We start from the raw sequence: 23,448 nt of genomic DNA, 5'->3' as shown, positions 1-23,448 counted from the left end.
TTCTGGGATTTTCACCATCAGCTAAGTTTACAAACAAATACTGGTCAAGAAGTGGCATATCTTAGAGAGCAAGTTTTCCTTCTAGAGCCCAGCGGGAATCTGTCTTTATCATGGTGCCCCGAGCCAGGCAGATTCTGGCCTTGTTAGTGTGACATCTTAAATAGCAATTTGCCATCTGTTTACATGCAAATGATTTGGGTCTCAGAGAAAAATCTTTATCCTTTTCTCCAGGCCAGAGTATTAATCATCAAATCAACAAATCATCTTGCTCTCATGAGGGAGACCTGGCCACTGGTCTGTTTAGATGCCATGCTTCCAAAAACAAATGGGTAAGTTTGCCAAAAGCCAAGAGCCACTTGTATTTGAAACCCTCCCTTCTCCGGCCTTTAACTGCATAAGAAAAATTTTGGCTTTCAAAAGTTTTCAAAAATATATCACTCTCACACACAGACATGGTTGAAAAACCATGAGCCTGCCATTGCCAATTTGAGAAAAAATTATTTTGACACAAAAATCGATCTACTACATGACATTGAATTTGGCAAAACGTATTGAACTTGGTATTTTTTTGGAGAATATGCTTTTGTTGGCTGAGGGAGAAGGGGAAAAAAAACCCACAGGGCTTTCAGAAATAAGGGCATAATCATCTTTTTAAGGGATTTCAATTGACCATGATAGTAAAACAAATTCCTATAAAGTAAAATAATGTACATTCAAAAAAGAAGGTGGTCAGGGAGAAAAAAGTTCCTGGAGAGAGGGTTTTTTGCAAAAACTCCACCCACTAGTTGAAACATGAACTAATAACCTTGTTCCTGAAGGCCCTGTCCCTGAGGGGGGGACTCCCCAGCACGGCAGTTTTAGGCCACCTAGTTTTGACCAATGTGAGGTGGCAACTCAGCCCCTCACCTCTGAAACGTGGCCTGCCCTCAAAGGCTTTCTAGGTTCACTGAATTAATCTGGCTGACCCAGCCGAGGGCAAGATGCCACTGTGGACAAGCTGCGGCCAGCAGTTTCCCTTCACACACACTGCGACTCCATACGAGAGAATGTAGTGGAAAGGAGGGGTGCTGGCAAGGACTAGGGTCAAGAGGAGTTTGGCCTTCAGATTTGCCCAGTTTCTTTCTGGAAGGCTGTGGGCAGCCTTGTGCTGTCAAATAAAACCAGGAGTTGGTAAACTGTTTTTGTATAGGGCCAGGGAATAACCATGTCAAGGAGCCCTGGGGGCGCAAGGGTTAAGCGCCTGGCTGCTAACCGAAAGGTCAGTGGTTAGAACTCACCCAGCGGCTCCACGGGAGAAGGATCTGGCAATCTGTATCACAGCCTAGAAAACCCTATGGGGCATTTCTACTCTGTCACGGGGTCGCTATGAGTCAGAACCGACTCGACAGCACCTAACAACCACAACAGTAACTGTCTTAGGCTTTGCGGGCCATATATGGTCTCTGTCACATTATTTTTTATAAACCCTTAAAAACGTAAAAACCACTCTTAGCTCACAGAACCGTATGCCGTAGTTTGCTGATCCCTGAATTAAAAACCTTTCTGCCTTTCTACCAAGTGTCTTCTCTCTTCACATTGTTTTCACATTCTGTCTCAGTGACCAACACCAGACGAGTCCCTTGACTCAAGCCGAGGCCACGCGTGGCCCGTGACTCACTGAGTGTCCCCGACTCTGCGGGGGCCCCCCCAGATCCAGCTCGGTCAGCAGGTCCCTCCTTCACCCCACCATCACGCTAGGAAGAGCCGGAGAGGAACTGGAAGCAGTACTTGCACTGCAGGAAGGGGTGACTGTAAACATCTGTGAGGCTTTTCAACAGGCTCATTGCCCTCAGAGGAGCTACTGCTGGGCTGCTCCTGGAGAAGGACTGGTAGGGATCCTCGCTGCTGAAATTTCCTTTTCTCTCCAGAGGTGAAAGGAGGTGGCCTAACAAACCTGAGTGTCAGGGCTCCTGGTGGGACAACTCTTATCCCAGAGCCACTACCCCTAGCGGGCACACTGGCACTTTCAAAAACTAAGCACAACCAATTCGGTTCAGCAGCAGTTTTCGTGGGCCCTTCCCCCCCAGTAGGGGGCAATTTAAACTTCCCTGCGTGGTGCAAATGGTTAAGCGCTTGGCTACTAAATGAAAAGTCAGCTGTTCGAATCTACCCAGAGGCTCCTTGGAAGAAAGACCTGGCGATCGGCTTCCGAAAGTCACAACCCTATGGAGCACAGTTCTACTCTGACAAATGTGGGGTCACCATGAGTCAAAATCGACTCAGTGGCAACCAAAAAAAAAAAAAAAAGAGCAACAACAACTGAGAACATCACGTACATTTCCCCCCACATGAGCCTAGTGCCAGCCAAACACACATCATGCGGCTGTAACACCACCACCAGGGCAGAGAACCTCAACTGCACGCATGACACCACAGAGCACAGTTAGTTCAACCACAGCGTTCAACGCCTTCATTCGACTTCACCTAGCAGCGCTTGGTACAGTCAAGTGAAAAGTTTTAATACTTTTTGGGGGTCCCAACCCGGAAAAAAAAAAATTCCTTTTTCTGGAAAAACCCTTTCCAACACAGCATTATTCCCTGGAATGAGCCGTGATCATTACCGTATTTTACAAACAAAAAGCACAGCAAGAACAGAGGTAGGACTTATGTTGCCATCCAAGAGTTTTCCCGCCAGGGCCTGAATGAGTAAGAACGGCGCGGGGGGTGCCCCGCGAACACAACGCCGTCGTCACAACTATTCTTCTGCATGTTGCAAAGGTAGTCTTTCTGATATGTGTGCTTATCTGGACATGCTCTTCTTAAAACATGATTCTTGTTGACTAAACATGTAGTTTGGTGTCTACTGGCCAACGGTTTCTGGCTCTCCCAGGCCCCATGGCGGCAATCTCCCCTTCTAACTTGTGCTGCATGTTAGTTATTTTTGTTTCTTCTCCTCTCTATGGCAAGAGAGGGGGAAGAGTTAGGACAACTTCAGTTTTTTAGAAGAAATCAAGACGTATGGGGCTGACCGGAATCCATAGTGAAGCTAAGGGAGGGATCATCTGAGAAGGTAAGTCCAAACACAGCAGAGTGGGTCAGCTTTTGCTCCCTTGCGAGGGGCTTGTCAAGTTTCCTGGGGCAGATTTCCCTGACGGCTTAGAGGTTGTGATTGTGTTCCTTGGGGTTGGCTGGGGCTCGTACAAGAAGGAAGACTCACTTAATTTGGCGTCCTGGGAGTCGGCGATGGTGGACACGTCAGCCTCACTGGACAGGTCTTCTGTGGAGAAGTTGAGGCTTCCAAGCTTGGCGAGGGAGTGGGAGCGCTTGAGCGGGGAGGAGACTGTGAGGCCAGCCAGCCGGAGCCGGGTCTCGATCTCCTGCGTCCGCTGCTTCACCAGGCCCGGCTTCCCTCGCACACTGTGGATGCTGTCACTGCTGGAGCTCCGGGTCAGGTTGGAACTCATGGAAGACGAGGTGGGGGTGTAGCAGATTGTCTTCAGAAAGTCTTTTGAGAAATGACTGGTGTGATCCAGGCGGCAGAGCCAGGGAGTGGGGCTCTTGAGAGAGGCTCCTTCCAATGGCGGGGGGACGGCCTCCGATTTCTCATCACTCCCAGCCTGGAGGAGCAAAGCCGGGGGCCCCGACGGACAGGGCGGAGCCAACTCCTGGTTTTCCTCGGGAATGCTGGCCTCCAGCCTGCTGGTAATGCCATCTCTGGAGGGGGATGCCATGTCTGCTGGCATGCTCTTCAACCTTTCTAGCTCTTTGGTGTGCTTGCGAACCAAGCCTGCCTTCTGCAGTTGGATGATGGATTCCTGGTGCTGCATCAAGTAGCTATTGGTTGCCGGTCTCTCGGATTCTTTACTAAACAGGAGGTGCAGGTCCTTCGCTGGCTTCAGGTCTTTCTTGGGTGGCGGCTCTTCTTTTACCACTTCCATGCTGGGAGGGGTCTTGTCACAGTGAGAATTCTTCAGAAGGAGGGACTTTGGCAGGGGTTTTTCAGTCTCTCTAGAAGGTTCCAAAAGGCTAGCTAGTAGGGCAGCCCCAGGCCCGGAGCCACTGGTGTCTGGTTGCCTGGCGCCTGCTGGTGGCAGAGGTGGAGGAGTCTCGGTTGAGCCTGAGGCCAGCTTCTCCAAAGCTCGGGACCTGCTGGATGTGTGGGCCACGGGGGAGGACGCGAGGTGGGGCAGGAGGGTTGGCTGGGTGCAGATGGCGGGAGCATGGGGGTTCTCACGCTGCTCCCCAAAGGCCTCAGGAGCCCCACTGGCTGTAGGATACATGCAGTCAGCACAGGATTTGTAGGAAGGCTTCACTTTGTTAAGGATCCCAAATATAGCATCGTGCTGAAAGGGGACAAGAACATCGTGAGAGAGGGTGCTAAGAAGCCAAAGACCAAAAAACATAAGGAAGACAACGGGTGAGGTTGGGGGCAGGCATGGAGAGGAAGTGCTCTGACTTCACTGGGTACAGGAACAGAGACCTCCAAGAACTTGCTCAGCTGTGGATAATGCAAGTGAGAGATGGGCTGGAGATGCACACCCGAACTTCCTGGAAGCTAGCTGCCCGAGATCCACAGCCAGCAGTCAGAATGAACAGGGCTTTCCTTCTCAACCTGCCCCTGCCACCTGTACTGTGTGACCTGCTCCGAGCCTTGGTCTCCCCTGGAACCCAGGGGTATCGAGCCCTACCTCGCACATTGTGAGAACTAAGTGAGACAGGGTTTCTGGCACAGTAGCTGTCTCTGCCTTTCTTTCCCGTTCAGAAAGGATTTGCTTTGGGGAGTCTGTAGCCAGACAACGGAAGCCTTCCTGTCTAGCATGAACGCAGCATGGTTCCAAATAATCATCGTCCAGCTGTGGTCTTTATAAGAGCAAGGGCCGAGGCCTAAAATGGTGTTTTGAAAGAATCCAACACAGAGCCCAACACAAGTGCCACAGGCCCCGACGGAAGAGTGAGTTAGGCCATGGTGGTTTTCATATCCCAGTGGAACATGCATTTACACTGCTTCCCAAGGAAAACCACTCTGCCTCTGGTGGTGGTGGTGGTTGTGTGCTGTCAAGTCGATTCCAACTCACAGCAACCCTACAGAACACAGTAGGACTGTCCCGTAGGGTTTCCAAGGTTGTAACTGTTATGGGAACAGATGGCCAGAACTTTTTTTCTACAGGGTGGATGGTGGGTTCAAACCACCGACCTTTTGGTTAGCAGCCAAGTGCTGAACTGTTGTGCCACCAGGGCTCCTCTGCCTCTGGTTACCAGGGGTCTAAGTGACATGACATATGTCTTTACCTCCCCACTCTGCAAACAGGCAGCTCAGCTGTGCACGTCCCTTATAGGCCAATCAACAGGGACATGAGCTGCTCGTCTGGACTGTGAGATAGAGCAAGAGGGAGCCAACTTTCTCCGAGGTGTTTGGCTGTGAGATTCCTAGGCTGGTCTAAAACGAAGCCTTCTTGGCAGAGGGCTGGGGCCTAGGTTTCGCACAGCAGTCCCCCTGCCAAGGGAAGCTAGGGTGATGCCGGCTGACCATCAGGGGCTAGCATCATCCTGTGTGGCAAATGGAGGTCCCCAGGGTAAGAAGGCTTGGGCTGGTCCAGCACTGCAGGAGCCAGAGAAGCTCAGCCATGACTCTGGGAGGCTATGGGGGCTTCTGGGGATGGGTGGGGTGTGCGGTAGGGGATGAAGTTCTTCTGCAGAGTCACATCTTAAATGGGATCCGAGGGCCAGCTCTGGGGCCCACCAGTGTGATGACCTCTGTCCTGGCAAATAACCTGTGGCCCTGGGTGTAAGTCTGAATTCTTGACCCAGAAATTTTTCTGGAGCTTTTACAGAAGTGTCTACATTTTCCTTTCTTCTAAAAACTCCCTGGGGCATGGGATTGACAGGCACCACAGAAGGAGATTTGAGAGATTATCTCTCAGAGCCCATGAAGGGGGTGGTGGGAGAGAAGTCATTCCTTCAGCACGCTCATGAACGCCTGCCGCCATGTGCCAGGAGCTGCCGCAGGCACAGGGCTGTGGACGAGGCACAGTCCCTGCCCTCAAGAAGCCCACTGTGCTCTGGTGGAACGGACCAGAAAAGCATGTGGAAAGTGCTAGAATAGACAGAGAAAGGCTTCCCAGAGGAACTGACATCTCAGCTGAGAATACTCGACATGCAGGTGTTGACTGGGTACAGGGGGGAGAGAGGGCACTGCAGGCAGGGGGAACAGAACAAAAGCTGTCACAACCAGGGGAACCCTCAAATCTACTGCCTGGAAACAATTTTTAAACCTCGAACCGAAACGATCCCATGAAGTCATCTTTAAACTAAACAACAGTTTAGCTCAATTAATCACGAAGGTTTGCCTTGAGCATCACGCTCTGAAGAATTGTCTATACGCGATCAAATGGGCAACAGTAACTCTAACGCAAAGACGAGGACTTTAAGGGGCAGGGAGCCTAAGCTAACGGTGGTGAAGCAATATGGGTAGATAATGAGAATGGTGACACATGAAGTGTGGAAGCTTTGCCATGGAATTGCACATGCAAAAACTGTTGAATGGGTGTGTGTTTTGTTGTGTATATTTTCACAGGATAGCATGCAGGGGCAGCAGGAGGCAGGAAGATAGCAGGAGGGGCAACAGGCTTCCCAAGTGCCTCGCCAGCGTGCTTCTCTCTCTCCCCTGTCCTCTGAGCATCTTCCTCTCAGTCTCCCGACTGCCACTCTCACCTCCCTCCCCCAGGCTGCTTGCAGACCATGGACAGACGGGTCCTGTCACTCTCGGGCTTGAAGCTCTCCTAGAGCTTCCTGTTGCCCCTGGGAAAAGGGGGCCTTGGCTGGAGGGCCCCAATGCCTCTGCCACCTCTCCAACCACTGCCCCTCAACCATGGCGTCCAGCTGGTTGGCATGCCAAACTTTCTCTGACCTCAGGGGGTTGGCACCAGCTGCGGCTTTGGCCCAGAAGGCTCTCTCCCTGTTCTGATGGCCAGCTCCCTCTCATACCCCTCCTCACAAGTTACTCTCCATCACGCCGCTTGCTTCTCTGCTGTTACACGGAGCAGGAGCTGCATTTGTCTGAATTTGCTACATCACTGCTTGTTTACATAAGACTTCCCAGGCATGGAGTGCTCTTACTCATAGCTGTACTCCTCACCACCCTGCACGCTGCAGTTCATAAAGATGAGTTAAATGAGTGCTCGTCTCCCAGATCTATTCCCTAGATATGTCATCGGTCAATCAAATTCTGCCTGGGAAAGGCAGGCTCCGTCCTTCATTCCACCTCCTACCCAGGCTTCCCTCCCGTTCATCACTCTATGACTCACAGCTATGCCACAACAGACTAACCATGGCACTACTATCCTGGACAAAGAGGTTTTACAGCATCTATCTTTCTGGGAGGTCCCTGGTCAAATAGTTTGTGCTCAACTACTAACTTGAAGGTTGGCAGTCTAAACCCACCTACCGGCATTCGGTGTTCAACCCCTGGTGGCGTAGTGGTTAAGAGCTAGGCTGCTAACCAAAAGGTCGACAGTTCAAATCCACCAGCTGTTCCTTGGAAACCCTATGGGGCAGTTCTACTCTGTCCTATAAGGTCTCCATGAGTCAGAATCGACTAGACAGCAACAGGTACCAGTTTTCAGAGGAAAGGTCTGGCGATCTGCTTTGGTAAATTACACTCAAGAAAACCTTATGGAGTTCAGTTCTACTCTGTCGCATGGGGTCACCATGAGTCAGAAGTGACTCAGTGGTAACTGTTTTTTTTTTTTTTTTTTAAAAATGGTATTGTGATTATGCTACATATTGGAGTATTTATGAATAAAATGATATATCTGGGGTTTATTTCAAAATAACCCAGTGTGTGGAGAAGTGGGCAGAGGGTTGAGATGAAACAAGAATAGCCACATAATAAACTTTTACCAAAAACACAATAACATATTATTAAAAAAACAATAGCCATCTACTGATCAACCTTGAAGCTGAGAGTTAAGTTATACACTTTACATCTTACATAATAAAAGAAGAAAAAGAAACTGAGTTGGAAGCGCTGTGCGAGATGCGGGCGCCTGGATGAAGACAGCCGGGCGTTAGTGCTATCCCTATCTGTCCCTGACCCCCGACATACACGCACTCTATGCTCCCATCAGCCTGCAACAATCGCTCTCTGAGATGCACCCATGGAGGCTGCAGTGCGAAGCGGAGCAGCAGGCAGGGCTGTGCAGGGCTGTTCTGTGAGGCAGGGCAGGAACGAGGTGGAGTGCTGCCCCCAAGCCGTGGACCCACGCCTACCTCAAAGTCCTCCGGGCAGCTCCGCTTGCTGTTGTTGTTATTTAGGTTTTCCCGGTTGAGCAGGTTTTTCTGGAGCTGGGTAGGGGGCTGCCCCCACCTCCCTGCTGCTGGGCCCTCCTCCCTTTCCATCTCCACCATCTGCAGCAAGGAGCCAGTCCGGGCTTTGGGAAACCCGAACTCTAGCTTCTTCTTCCCCTCCTTCTCGCAGAGTCCAGAGCCTTCCAGGGACTGCCTGGCAGGCATGCGTGCCTCTGCCGGATGAGCTGCTTCCTCCAGCAGAGCGTCCCTCTCCAGGTCGTCGAGCTGGACAGAGCTGTCAGTTTCATTGTCCGGGGAATGCAGGAGGTGGTCTGAGAGTCGCTGGAAACAGCAGGAGTCAGTGGGCCCTCCCAGGGCCCTGCCTCCTGGGAGCCCAAGCTGGGCGGTATCATCTAGGCCCGGCAACTGGGCTTCCAGGGAGTCGTCCAAGGCCTCTCGCAAGACGTCCCCAGGACCTGCAGGGTCCTCCACGGCCTGCTGGAGGCTGCTCTCCGTCTGCTGGCGCCACAGCTTGTTGTGCCGCTGTTTGCTGTTGGGGGAGAGGGCAGAGAAGGGTTAGCAGGAGTAGAGCGCCCAGAGGCGCCTGGAAGACACAGGGCAGGGAGCAAGGCAAGGGCCGTCCAAGGCTAGGCAGATGCCAGGTGCAGACCCCATGGCTTCTTCAGGTAAAGTCCCTTTTTACTCGTTTGTTCTGGAGAAAGGCAAGGCTAGAAGAAATTACCCTGGGACACTGTTACGGATTGAACCGCCTCCCCACAAAATCAGTGCTGGAATCCTAACCCCTATACCTGTGGATGTAATCCTGTTTGGAAATATAGTTTCTTTGTTATATTAATTAGATCATATGTGAGTAGGGTGGGTTCTAAATCTAATCACTTCTGAGTTATAAAAAACGCAGATTAAAAAAAAGATTAAGACTAGACAAATTCACACACACACATACACACACACACACACACACACACACACACACACACACACGCACACACACGCACACACACGGGAAGACATGCTTTTGAGGATGTCTACAAGCCAAGGAACCAAGGAACACCTGGGGCTACCGACAAGAAAGGAATCCACACCACCGAGACCCTGATCTGGACTTCCAGCCACCATAACTGTGAGAATATCAAGTTCTGTTCTTTAAAGCTACCTGTTTCTGGTATTTCTGTTACAGAAAACTAGAACAGACAGTAAATCATCATGGTTCATCCAAGAAGCCTTACATGACTTTCTGGTCCTGTTAGGACAATGTGGCAGATGCGTGACAGGAGTCTAGACTTGAAACCTGTGCATCTGTGTTTTAGCCCCACCTCCTGTCATCACCTTAGGCAGGTCACTTACATTCCCTCTCAATGTCCCTATCTGTCAAGTGAGAAGATTAATATTCTCCTATCTATATTGTGGGAGGAGACCTGGTGGTGCAGTGGTTAAGCACTTGGCTGTTAACAAAAACGCCGGCAGTTTGAACTCACCAGCCGCTCCATGGGAGAAAGATGTGGCAGTCTACTTCTGTAAAGATCAAAAATCATTGCCGCCAAGTCGATTCTGACTCACAGTGACCCTACAGGATAGGGTAGAACTGTCCCATAGGGTTTCAAAGGCTGTAAAGCTTTACGGAAGCAGACTGCCGCAACTTTCTCCCAGGGAGCAGCTGGTGGGTTCAAACCGCTGAACTTATGGTTAGCAGCCAAACACTTAACCACTGTGCCACCACATTACAGCCTTGGAAACCCTGTGAGGCAGTTCTACTCTGTCCTATACGGTTGCTATGAGTCAGAATCAACTTAATGGCAACAGATTTGGTTTATCTATATTGTAAGCAAAGTATGAGGATCAGAGCAAAGGAAAAAAACCTGATGCTGTCAAGTCGATTTCGACTCATAGTGACCCTATACGACAGAGCAGAACCGTCCCATAGGGTTTCTAGGGAGCAGCTGGTGGATTCGAACTGCGGACCTTTTGGTCAGCAGCCGAGCTCTTAACCTTTGCGCCACCACGGCTCCATGGGGATCAGAGCAAAGAGTATGTAAAAATTCATACACACTAAGATAACTATTGAAACACACATAACACACAGGAATAAAGTTTGGAAGATGCCAGAAAACTGAAAGTACTTGTTTAGGTTGGAGAGATTACAGGTCATTTTTTACAACATCCTTCTAGACAGAGGTATTGTTTTTTATAATACATTTTTCAAACACAAGGTTCTAAAAAAAAGAGAAAGAGAAGGGCTGAGAGTAAAATAAGGAAAGCAATTCACCTCCGGGAGCCTTATATAGAGCAATGCCAATATCTTGGGGTTGTAAGGGTTAAATGAAACAAGGAAGAGAGAAATAAATGCAAAAGCACAGTGTCAATTAAGGATCTGCTGCTATTCTTCAATGCAAGGGAGTACAATGATGATTCATTCCCATGCACGTTCCAGGCAAGGCCAAAAGGGCCCTCAGACTGGGCTGCAATTCAAGGTCAATGTTGTGCTGCATTGAACCTGCCCTGGAAGCACCTGGTTAGGCTGCAAAGGTCTTGGATAGGCCAAGGGAGAGGCAAGCAGGCTGCGTACCCCTCCTCTTCCTTCCCCTCCCCTGCCCCCTCTGGCCCGCCTGGGGATCTGTCCAGGACTCTCTGGCTGCCGGTGGAAGAGTCCAGAGATGCCAGAGCTGTTCTCTGGACCCTGCTGAACCCTGCCAGGGTGCGCCTGCTTTCCCAAACTTGGCTAAGAAGCTGGCAGCCAGGGCAGGGTGGACTTAGCCTGTGGCTTCCTTTCAACACCAGTCAGAGGTCTGCTTCTCATACACAGATGGACTAGGAAGGGAGCAGGGAGAGAGTGGGGCCCGAGGTGCTGGCTCCCGACTGGAGAGCCTGGTGTGTTGGGATCTTCCTGAGATCCCTGGAGGACCCTATGCGTGGGTGAGATCATCTCAAGCCCCCTTGCATGGAGCGTGCCCCGCCCTGGAGGCAGACAGGCCTGGGTGCATAGGTTCCTTTTGCTGTCCACTGGCTGTGTGACATTGGACATACTGACCTCTCAGGGTCAGCTCCTTATCTGCAAAAGGGGGAGAAGCTCTAGACTGCAGACCTTCTTTGGGTAGGGATAGAGATGTAAACGCCAGGTTTGTTTATGGAGTGTTTACCACATGCCAGGCCTGGCAAAGTATTTCTAAAGTTAAACTTGTACAGTACTCCTGCAAGCCTCACAACAACCTATCAAGGCGGTATTATAATTCCAACTCAGAAGAGAAACTGAGGCACCGGGAGAGTGCCAAGCTTGCCCATAGCTGCACAGCTGTCATAGCGGGACCAGGGTGGCCCCCGTGCATGCCTGGCAGCGAAGCCTGTGCGAGGGCCGGCACGAAGCAGATGCTCATGAAACAGGAGATACACACACCCCTGCCACACACAAGGCCTGGTCTTGGGTCAGAAATTAGGTGCCGCTCCTTCCAGCAGCCAAAAGCCTTGTATGCATGTGCCAGCAAAATCAAAATGGATCCGTCTTGGAAACCACTCATCAAATCCCAAACAATAGCTGTTTTTCTCCAGCCAGCTTCCCGCGAGAGGCAGGATTTTAGCTGGGGAAGCTGGTGCCAGGATGCACAGTAGCAAGCTCTAATGCCGACTGGCCCGGGGCTGACGTGGCTACAGGCTGCTCGCGCTCAGCTCTGCCAACCCTTTTCTCCAGACAGCCACCCACCCACCCACCTTGCGTCCAAGATGCCTTCATACTCAGACAGCTGCCTCATAAACCCGGCGTTGGGCCGCGTGATGCTGCGCTTCTGCTTCACATAGTTATATGCCTTTTCCAGAGGCCAGCCAAATTCCTTCATGGCGTAAGCGATGACAGTGGATGCTGAGCGGCTGACACCCATCTTGCAATGGACCAGGCACTTGGAATGGTTCCTCCTGAGGCGATGGGGAGGGGGTGAGAGAGAGTTAAAAATCTGAAACAACTTCTTTCTCTGACGTTTCACCCAACTGATTTTTTTTTTTTTTTTTTACACCCTGAAGTTCTCTTGTGGCCCAAATCCTCCGGCGTCCTAATGTTGATGGAGCAGACATCCACCCACCCTCGAAAGGAAATAGCGTAACCGCACTGCTAAATCAATTAGCGCACAACGGGAAAGCAAGATAAACCTGGCCTTTCCTACCCAAGTTTTCCAGGGAGAGCGCCAAAAGGGGGCTGCCTTCAGAGACAGAACGGGAGGCTTCAAAAACTTGCCGAGGGAAGCAAGTGGGCAGCTCCCGGAGATTTCTGCTAAAGAGACTCAGCTGCTCTCGTGGACTGTGCCAGTGAATGAGCTCCCGTCAGGAACGCAAAGCTGCAAGGCCCTGGGAAGAGTGAGCCACTCACCAGGCAGGAGGGTCAAGGAGCAAGAGCAGGGCAGGGTGGGGCGGTACCCTGACTTGGGCCAAGCAAGAACAGAGCCAGTGGAAGAAGATGGGGCCGATACTGTCTTTGTAAGGAGGTGGTACTGGCCCAGGAGTGGCTGATTTAACAGATAGGGCAAGATCAGGGAACAGTCTAAATGTCGCTTGCTCAAGAATGGCAGAGAATGGACACCACCTGTGAAACTTTATTTGTACAGCGGGTAGCCCCAGCAGCCCGCCTGTCAGGTGGTAGTAGGCTTGCTTCCTATACCCCATGTTTACAATGCTTCCCAAGTCTCAGGGCTTGTTTATGACTGCTGGTCTGGGGTCTCCGTCAAGGGCCCTGGCTCTGTGCCCCAGGAACACAAGATCTGGTTAGGACACATTATGTAGCTTTGACCCAGAAGGGTATAGGACAGAAGGTGGTGTTTCTCTTAAAAGCATTTCAGAGGGTTTATCGTTCTCTGTTCCTGACTGCAATGAAACAGAGCTGTTCTGTGGGAGAAGAACGTGAGGGCAAGGGAAGGGTGACACCAGTGACAGGCTCGGGGCAAAGGGGCTGTCCGCATCCTCTGACAGGTCTGCCCCATCGTACACAAACAGGAGGATCGTACTGACTCAGGGAGGGACAGCAGGCCACCAGCTCAGGGTGTTGGCCATGAGCAGATTTCTCTGGGGAGAGTAGTCCCAAAGGTGCACTAGGTCCCCATCCGAGACGGTTTTCTCCCTTCTTCTGCCTTTGGCTCAGCAACTCCTCAGGGGCAGAGCTCCGTATCAGATCCCTGCCTGGAACCAGTGCTGATGACGGAACGGGGGTCTAATGTTACAGTCAAGAATAGGTGGAGAGAACCAGGTCACAAGGGCCTTTATCTGGAGGAGACCAACAACTTCTCCCCTTTGGCACATGGGGTCCCGTGGCCTGAAGTCAAAGGTCTATCAGACATGGAAGCCCCTTCAAGCCAGCAGACTTGTTGAGTCTGGGATCGCCATTCATTGCTGTCCACCCAGCACCTGCCCACTGGTATCTCTCAGGACCTGTTTCTGTTATTCCTTCCTTCACTTACTTTGCTTTGTTTATAAAATGATATGCTTCGTTCCAGTGGGCGAGAAGGTCTGTGGTCTCTTCATCATAGACTCGGATATTATGGTATGCAAATAAGCCTGGGAAAAAATTATCTATTTCTCTTGTTACATTCAAAATGTAGTCAACGCTGCAATGAGAAAAAACAAATAAACAAACAAAAAAATTTGGAGAATCAGAACCAGGAACGACAATAAAAAGAAAACAGTAATAAAACACTGGGCAGAGAAAAAATAAAATGCACCAAAACATTAATAAAGGGCATATGGTTGCGGTGGGGCTTTTGTTTGTGCTTAGTAGTTATTTTTTTTCTTTTTCTATAGAATGAGAATGTATCACATGTACACTAAAAAACTCAAATTTCTTTATTAAAAAAACTTATAAAAAGAAAAATCATTTTAAGGTATTGCAAAGCAATATCGACTCTGGAGAGTAAATAAATGTATTACTTTCTAAACTCCTGGAAATTTCAAAATTTATAACTATCAGGGAGTATATGGAAGCTTCAGAAGAAACATAGTCTCCACTTGTAAACAGTTAAAAAGTAGAAGATGTCCACCTAGTATTTATACCCTTTGGAATCGTCTTAAATCCTTTTTAAAACAAGTCAATATCTAAATAAATAGAAACTTGACAGGATCTACTAACCCAGGTTCAGTATTTCTCTAACTTAAACCAGTACTTAGATTTTCAGAAGACCAAAATTAATTTCAGGACTTAGAAAGCATCGCAGACAGATTTGGTAACAGAATACTTATAAGTGCTTTAAAAAGACCTTTTAAAACCTGTCACCATTGAGTAGACTCCAACTCATAGCGATCCTAGAGGACAGAGTAGAACTGTCCCCATAGGGTTTTTCAAGGCTATAATCTTTATGGAAGAAGACTGCCACATCTTTCTTCTGCTGAGTGGCTGGTGGGTTCAAACTGCCGACCTTTCAGTTAGCAGCTGAACCCTTTCCCACTCTGCCACCAGGGCTTCTTGAAGACCTGTTAAAAGTCACTTACTTATTCCCAGCAAGATCGAGAGTATACACCGTATCACCACCCTACATTTCAAGAATACATTCTGCTGAAAGAGCACATCTTAATCAGTAACTCTCAAGATGTATTTTAAGATTTGTTTAGTCTTGATTTTTAAATGTAGTAATTCAAGAATGCCATCATGTCAGACCCACAGGACAGTGATGTTGTGGCTGTGTTGTTTTAAAAAAAAAGAATGTCCAGATATCTGTTGTTGAAGGTGCAGATTTAAAAATGTTTCATCCCTGCTGCTGAGCATTTTGAGCGCTCAGACTAAGACAGGCATATGTTTCTGGCCAGCACCGAGTCTTTAGCGGCAAGATTCCCACCAGGCCCAGATGTATAAACTTAGAAGCAGGAGTAGTTCGAGGATCCAAGTTATGCACTGCTAAAACGGACAACAGATACATGCGCGCACGCTGGGGATTCGCAGCATCTCCGCAGGGCAGCTTACGGGCATCCAGGCTGTCCTTACTATTTTGGTGTGATTTAGAAACGCCCTCTCTGACAGACAATCACACAGACCCCAGTCGAATCTGAAGTCGGTGAATTATTTAGGACGAGGCATTTTGAAGCACATCTGCTTAACAATGCAAATCAGCCCTGCCAGCCACCTGAGAGACCTGGGTGCCGGCAGAGCCAAGTGTTTTGGGGCTATCTGAGATGAGGGGAGACAAGGGGCGCAGACTCACCCTGAGCCCTGCAGCTCCTCCAGATTGGATGCATTCCATTCAGAGCCCTGGGGGACAGATCACACAGATCCGTGAGTGTCACGCCGGCCTTAGCGCTGCTTGCGAGAGGCACGCTTTGCCCTAGCCCTGGTGGTGGTGGCATTTCATGGGCCTTGGCCTCAGAGAACAGAGAGAACTAGAAGAGGCTCACAGCACAGGAGGTTCCCCAGGTGTTCACAGCATCATCAGTGTGTGTGAAAGGGAGGAAGGAAGAGGACAGGCCCTTGCTGGCCCTCAGGCCCTAGGGAAGGAGAAAGTATGGGAAGACACGCTCCCTGTCTCTTGCTTCCTTTCCTAAGATTTCAACATGGTCCTGGAACCAGAGGTAAAGACCTCTGACTTCCACTCAGGAAAGAGGTACTTTTACATGCCACTAATTAACACAGGGCTTGACATACTTTTTCTGGGAAATATTTTGGCAATATTAAAAAAGTTCACATCCTCTGACCAAGTAATTGCACTTACAAAAAGCTATCCTGAGGAAATAATCAGAATTCACGCGACATTTATGTACAAGGATGTTTACGGTTATTTATAATGACAAAACTGTGGAAACAACTCAAAAGCCCAGCAAAAGGAAATCAGTAACGTAAATTATGACTAATCCATATGATGGAATCATTAAAGTAAGTCATACTTTTGGAGAATATTTGATGACATGAGGAAACAATACATAATGAAAAACATAAAGAGAAAAAACAGGATATAAAACTATACAGTATGATTCCTTTTCTCTCTCTCTCTTTTTAAAGGAGTTATAGATGCATACAAAAAGGAAAAGACGGGAAAATAAATATGCCAAAACGTCAACAGTGATAACCTCTGGATTTTGTGGGATTGAGAATGCTTTTTATTTTCCTTTTCAGACTTATTTATACTTCCAGTCTTTCTACATGTGTTAACTGAATACTTTTTAAATGATATCATTAAGAAACAAACTCTGTTGCTGAGTGTTCCAAGAATGTGGAAGGGAAAAATGGGCACTTTGCTCTTAGGAAATGCAGAAGAACAGGAGAGCCCGGCCTAGTTTCCCCACAAACTTCCTTTCACAGAGGGCTGCTCCCGCGGGGCCCAGGGCTGCAGGGCCCCTGATCAAGTTGGCGATCTGTGGTGCGAGCTGGGCTTTCATATTTTAGGGAGAGGCCCAAACATAAACATTCCTTTAGTATCTCTCATGGAAAAAGTGACATAAAGGACCAAACCACACCAAGAAAATACGGAAAGCACCACTAAGGTTGTGAGTGTCCTTCTTGCCGTGACCGCCACCTAGTGGAGAGACAGGAGGAGGTACCTTCCACTGTTTACACCAGGAAAAGAATCTCCTTCTGAGATGGAAGACCAGTGCCCAGTGGTCCCCAGGCACCTTTCAAGATATACTCTTCAAAGCCACACGTTTATATATTTTATATATATGTGTGTGTACACACACACACACACACACACACACGGAGCCCTGGTGGCACAGTAGTTAAGAGCTTGGCTGCTAACCAAAAGGTTGGCAGTTCAATTCTACCAGCTGCTCCTTGGAAACCCTATGGGGTAGTTTTACTCTGTCCTACAGGGTCACTATGAGTTGGAATCAACTCAATGGTAACAGGTTTAGGTTTTGTTTTTTTTTTTTAAATATAAATATCCATGTAATTTTTTTTTCCATTTGCCAAAAAGTCAATTCTGACTCATGGTGACCCCATGTGTGCTCCATAGGGTTTTCACGGCTGTGACCTTTTGGAAGCAGATCACCAGGCCTGTCTTCCAAGGCTCCTCTGGGTGGGTTCAAACTGCCAACATTTCAGTTAGCAGCTGAGTGCTTAACCATTTGTGCCACCCAGGGACTCCCTTTAACTATACATCTATATCCATCTATCTGATATACATTTGGAGAACTATTAGTTACTTCCTACAGGTAGAAAGCACAGTCACTCATGTCTTCAGCAGCAAATACACCTCCTTAACTTCCCCAGCAAGCAATTTTTCCTCTAATAATAACAGTTACCATTTATTAGTGCCTACAGAAACTGGACTCAGCGGCTTTGACGTGCATCTTGTTTTGTCCTCATAATGACCCGTGAGGTGCAGGATGAAGACAAGAGGTGAGGGCTTGCTCCCAGCACAGCTGGCACTGGGGCCTGGCAGGTCTGATTTCCACCATGCCATGTAGCCTCTCTAATTTTAGAAATGTGCCTGCTTCTACATGGTCTCTCTCTGAAAACATGCTGGTTGCCTTCTATGGAAATTTACAACATCAACAGAATCTGAGCAAGAGATGGCGGTGAAGAGAATGGCTGTGCCTCCTGAGTTTCAGCACTAGGGCCTGTTCTCGCCATGGGCTCTGGGACGAGAGCAGAGAGTGGAGGGCTGGACGAGCCCAGAGGGGAAGCCGCGTCTCAGTTGTTTGCTGTGTCTCCCCCATCATTTCTGATGTTTTGGGAAGGCTTCCAGGGTCTGGCGAGTATGCTGCCTTTAGTAACTGGGGATTTTCAGCCCGCCCCCTACTGTTTGGAGGTAATGTGATGGGGTCCCTATGTTAATGCCTGGAAGAGACAAAGGTCGTGAGTCTGAGAACAGGTGCCCGCAGCTCAGCTGGGCAGTGCCTTGCCAACATCTGGCTTGAGAGCAGAGCAGCAGGCCAAAGAGGGTCGACGGGGGAGACCCTGAAGAACTGAGATCGAGGCCTCCAGGAACTTAAGTTCTGGGTCTGCTTTCCCCTCTTATTCACTGCCAGCTCCAAACAACTGAGGTCTGATTTACGCTCCCCAAACCAGATACTGCCGTGTGAAGTGCCTCTTACGAGATAAAGATGATCGAAGATGAGGGAGGGCTTGTCCATCTGTCCCAGAATAAGGAGCATCTCGTTGTCTATGAATTCCTTAAATTCTTTCAAGTTACAGTTCATCTGTTTCTCTAATTCGTTACGTATCTGTGGAGCGGAAAATATCAGGAAAAGCAATTTGTTAAAGAAAACAGCTGTCCACCTATGAAGAACTAAAGCCGCAACGCAAACAGCTTTCAAAAAAGGTGGTGTTTTTTTCTGAGGCCCTTTTTCACTCAGACACACTCAAAGGACAGGCGTGGGTGGTGGGAACGCAGGCTACTGGCTTAAAACTAGATTTCACTGGGGAGGTTTATTATTCCACATAATAAATGTGATTCCTGTGAGATCTTTCCTGCTAAATTTAAAATATCCATACTTGTACAAGTCAGTGTCAAGTACATATATCACACACTCAACACTGTTAAGTGAAAATCTAAAATCCGTTTCATCTTGCCTCAGGAGGTATCACAATATGATTTTGTTGTTATTTGTCAGCTGGCAGAAAGGCTGTATGTGACTTTTTAGAACGGCAACCTCAATTTCTCAGATTTACCTCGTTTAAACTGTTATTATAATTTAATGTATTCCTTGAACAAATAGCAACTGAAAAAAGAAAAAAAAGCGATCCATGGGAACTCTCTGTATTATACTTTCTGCACATATTAAATATTAAAAGGCAGATGGAGAGCTGTCCAGGATTCACAACTTGTCTGTAAGTTGTAATCAAGTGGAGAAACAAGTGTTTGCTGCATCTCAAATAAAACAGAAGGCGGTGTGGGGCGGAGGAGGAGAGGGTACTAACGTGTAAATGCTTCTAGATGCAACCTACGTACCTCACTGAATTCTCACAAAAGTCTTGCGAACTAGGCTCGGAGAGGCCAAGGAATCTGCCCGAGTCTCTTAGATGGTAAGCGGCAAAGCGGGACTTCAAGGGAGTCTAACTCCAAGGCCTGCGCTCTTTGCACTGAGCCCCGCTGCCTTAGTAGAAGGAGGTGGGAACAAGCCCCTGAGAGCTGATGGGCAGATGGGGGAAGCAGATGGGGGCTGGGCATGCTTCCGTCACGCTCTTGGAGCAGGACAAATGAACGCTGGAGGACCTCGGCCTGCTAGGAAGGTGAGTTCTCTTACTTCTTTGGAGGTCACGTTCTCTAGATCCTGGCTCATCATGATGCTTCGGAGTTTGGCTTTGATGAGGCGCTCAGTCCTCTCTCCCTCAGTTGGCCTGGAAAGAAATTCCCGTTAGGGAAGCCCAGAACTATAGAGAGCCTATGTCAGAGCTGACAGAAACCCCAGATGCCCCTGGGTCTAAATATAATGTAGTTTGGGCATGCAGAGCTCCTACATGTGTGTTCTCGGGGTGGCAGAGGAGAGGAGAGGTACACAGAAAACCCACCCCATCTCGAGAATTCTCACAGGGGTCAACAGAGTGGAGAACAGAACAAGAGGATAGACAACGGTTTGCACACTCGCCCCTCCAACAGATCCTGCAGAGAGGCCAGTATAGCATCCCGACGCCACGGAGCCCTTCGGTCTCTGATTAAGGGCAACTGGGCGCAGGGAAGCCACTGCGCTTGTCCCAGCTGTGTCCAGCTCCCATCAGCACCTTCTTACAAGGAATTAAAATCTATGTTTCCTGTTAACTTCTACACATCAGCCCTAACTGTAGGGGCCACAGAAAACCAGTAACCAGTTACCATCGAGCTGACTCCGACTCATGGCAACCTTGTGTCAGAGTAGAATTGTGCTCTGTAAGGTTTTCAATGGCTGATTTTTCAGAAGTGGATCACCAGGCCTTTCCTCTGAGGCACCTCTTGGTGGGCTCAAATTTCCAACGTTTCAGTTAGCAGCTAAGTGCGTTAATCATTTGTACCACCGCGACAGAGACCAGGATAATCCTTCTTCCACGTGACAACCCTTCAAAAATTCACAGGAAATTCACTTTTCCCCCGGCCCTTCTCGCTTCTCTCAGGCCTTGTATAACATGGCTCTGAGTCCTCTCCTTGTTCAGGTTGCTTCCCTCTGAACCAGCTGCTGTCAAGTCAATTCCAACTCACCGGGACCTGCGGTGCGATTGATTACTTTTGTGTGCCGCCTTTCTAGTCATGGTCTTGTAACTCCGACCCAGGTGACTGGGTGGGACTGACTGTGTGATAAGGTAATTGTGGCCCACCAAGGGGATTGGTCAATTTTGCCTTAAAAAGAGAGCCAATTCCTGAGCAGAAAGGAGGATCCTACCACCACCAAGGAAGAACAGCCAGGAGCAGAGAGCGTGTCCTTTGGACCCAGGATCCCTATGCTGGGAAGCTCCTGGAAGCAGGAGAGAGGGAGAGCGAGAGAGAGAGAGAGCAAGCTGTAACCCTGAAGATGGTGAGAAGTGACAGCAGGAGAGATGCGGCAACAGAGACTTGGAAGCAGGAGACAGCGAGGTGAGCCTCCTGGCCCACAGAGAGAGAAAGCTGAGTGCCTTTGGGCAGAGACTGAGGGCCAGGGAGAAACATGCCTGCGAGCACGGCTGAGAAGAGGCTGTCCCGATGAAAGAACTGTATCCTGAATGTTCCTGAGCCTGAACTGTAACTGTTACTTCCCTAAAAAACCCCATACTCATCAGTATGGTCTGTGAGTTCTATGTGGCCATTGCAATGAACTATCAAACCTAGCAGAGAAGTAGAGACCCCCATGGGACGGATGGTTGGTGTCAGAACTGGTGAAGATGGTGGAGAGAGGAGGCGTGTCTGACCTCTGCCTCATGGGAATCAGCCTTGGGCTGTTGATCTTGGTTCTCCTTCCCACTTGTGGGGTTGGAGGAGGTCAGACACCGCCCCTGAGCCGTTTTTACAGGACCCTATGTGTGTCAGAGTGGAACTGGGCTCCACAGCACTTTCAATGGCTAACTTTTTGAAATTAGATCTCCAGGCCTTTCTTCTGAGGGACCTTTGGGTAGATTCGAACCGCCAACCTTTTGGTTAGCAGTTGGGCGCTTAACCATCTGCACCACCCAGAGACTCCATTCCCCTCTGAACACCGTGTAGTTTGTCCACAGTCCTCTTAGAACGTGGTTTCCCAGAGGAAGACAACAGTCTGTAGGGAAAGGGAGACCTAGACCAAGAGAGAAGGGGAGAACGGCTCCCTTCTTGCACTAGGCTTTAATGAACGTGGCCTCAGATCACCTTAGCTCTGCTGGTGGCCACAAGACGCTCCTGATTCACTGTTGCTGCTGCTCAGACAGGTTGCCTTCAGCTTGTGTTTGTACAGTTGTATTTTGAGATCCAAGGAACAGGACATCTTGGAGCCTGCCTTCTTCCTCGGAGTGCTGCACAAATGTTCCAGGGAAGAAGGCAGGCTCTAAGACGTGCAGGTGCAGAGGAGCTGTGGATGTGACTTATTTCACGCAGGGCAGTCTTCACCCACAGCTACCTCATCTGAGGAACAGAATTCACACTCCAAATTCTCCTAACAGCACAGGAAGAGGCTCTGGAACATCAGTCTTTGGCAACCTGGAGGGAAGGCCAGACCATAAAGCACTGCCAAGGAGTCAATGAGATATGTGGGTGCTTTGAGAAACTGATGAAAGTTATGGACCTGCTCCCCAAAGATGCCCTCACATGCAAATTTGCCTAGAATTTTAAAAGGGGATCACAGACCTTTCCCCGACTAAAGACACCCCATGGGCCCTGGGTTAGGAACCCCTGCTTTAAATGCTGGATCTGTGAATAGTGGCCCTCAGTCACAACTCTAAGCACGGACGTCCTGTGCAAACTCGGGGTTCGGGGCACAGAATGGGCCTGAAGGAAGCAGGTGTCTGTGGGCCCAGGTGCGCTCACCCGGAAGGGCGTGTCCACACTTACTTGTCCACGAACAGGGCTGGGGAATCGGGCCGCGTGGACTCCAGGTCCTGCATAGCGTTCCACTCATTGATGCAGCTCTGTTCGGAGCCGATGCAGCTCTCGTAGTAGGTGGCCCAGATCAGCGCCACGCCTCCAGGGAAGTAGTTGTGCCTCCGGGCCACTTCGCAGGCCTTGTGGAGGACCTGCAGGGCAGACCTGGGGTGAGAAGGCAAGAGGGTCAGGCCTGGGAGGCAGAGAGCACTGGCTGTCCCCTCCAACAGACGGTTTAAATGGGGTGGGGGAAGGGCAGGTCATAAAGGACTCATTACTAGATTCATCCTTGCATAGAAGGGTGGGTGGAGGCTACTAACACAGCTAGTCTCCGTGACATATACACTGAGTCAGAGAGCAGACAGAACACCCTTCACCATTTCCAAAATGGGGGAAAAAACTTCACAACTCTCCCAGATCAAGCTGGTTCACTTGTTATTTTTAATTCCATCATTTAACTCCAAAGAATTAAGATCTACTTCTCTGAAGTTGGGGTGAGCTTAAACAGAGGAACCATAATGAAAACCAAAAGTTAGAAGGTATCTTTAATACGCAGCAGACGTTTTACTGTATTCTAAATAACTGTATTTCTAAACCCTTCCGCCCCATCAATGTGATAATAGCGTTGTTGTTGTCATTGCCATCGAGTCGATTCTGACTCATGGCGACCCCGTGCGTGCAGAGTAGGATTGCTCCATTGGGTTTTCAAGGCTGTGACCTTTCAGAAGCAGACCGCCAGGCCTTTCTTCCAAGTCACCTCTGGGTGGGTTCAAACCATCAATCTTTTGGCTAGTAGTCGAGCTCTTAACCGTTTGTTCCACTCAGGGACTCTGATAATAGCGTATATACTTAGATTTCCTAAGGAAATGAGTTCTTGAAACTCATTTTAACCCAGAAACTCACTGAAGAAGAGGCCTGGAGAGGCACAGTGGGGGCAGAAGAAACAATGTTGAAAGTGTAAATATTAATGGTCAATTCAGTCACTCTGGTTTTACCTCATTACAAAAATACAGGTTGAACGTTTCTCAGATGTAGAGTGATCAGAGAATGGCTCACCATTGGATAAAATACACTGCAATCCACTCAACCTTCCCAGGTTTACGTATTTGTCTCTTCTCTAGGCTGGCTGAGGGAACAAACTGGAGCTGAGTGCTAAATTTAGTTCTAGTCTAGAAGTTTTTTGTTTTTGTTTTTTTATATTTTATTGTACTTCAGGTGAAGGCTTACAGAACAAATAGTTTCTCATGAAACAGTAGTACACATGTTGTTTTATGAC

The 23,448-nt window shown here is 49.0% G+C and overlaps 1 protein-coding gene across 1 annotated transcript in view; it reads right to left on the bottom strand.

Moving 5' to 3' along the window:
• Positions 1-2,298: 2,298 nt before the first annotated feature.
• Positions 2,299-23,448, bottom strand: part of SSH1 (slingshot protein phosphatase 1) — a 79,260-nt gene continuing 58,110 nt past the window's right edge. Inside the window, exons 8-15 of the mRNA XM_004378995.2 lie at positions 22,143-22,337; positions 19,426-19,519; positions 18,274-18,402; positions 15,447-15,493; positions 13,716-13,862; positions 11,986-12,186; positions 8,248-8,815; positions 2,299-4,322 (exon numbers count right to left, since the gene is read on the bottom strand). Coding sequence (XP_004379052.1) covers positions 3,075-4,322; positions 8,248-8,815; positions 11,986-12,186; positions 13,716-13,862; positions 15,447-15,493; positions 18,274-18,402; positions 19,426-19,519; positions 22,143-22,337 — 2,629 coding nt within the window. The 3' untranslated portion in view covers positions 2,299-3,074. The remainder of the gene's footprint in view (positions 4,323-8,247; positions 8,816-11,985; positions 12,187-13,715; positions 13,863-15,446; positions 15,494-18,273; positions 18,403-19,425; positions 19,520-22,142; positions 22,338-23,448) is intronic.

The sequence above is a fragment of the Trichechus manatus genome, unplaced genomic scaffold (genome assembly GCF_000243295.1).
Source record: "Trichechus manatus latirostris isolate Lorelei unplaced genomic scaffold, TriManLat1.0 scaffold00061, whole genome shotgun sequence".
Lineage (NCBI taxonomy): Eukaryota > Metazoa > Chordata > Mammalia > Sirenia > Trichechidae > Trichechus > Trichechus manatus.
This window is presented reverse-complemented; position numbering and strand designations above follow the sequence as displayed.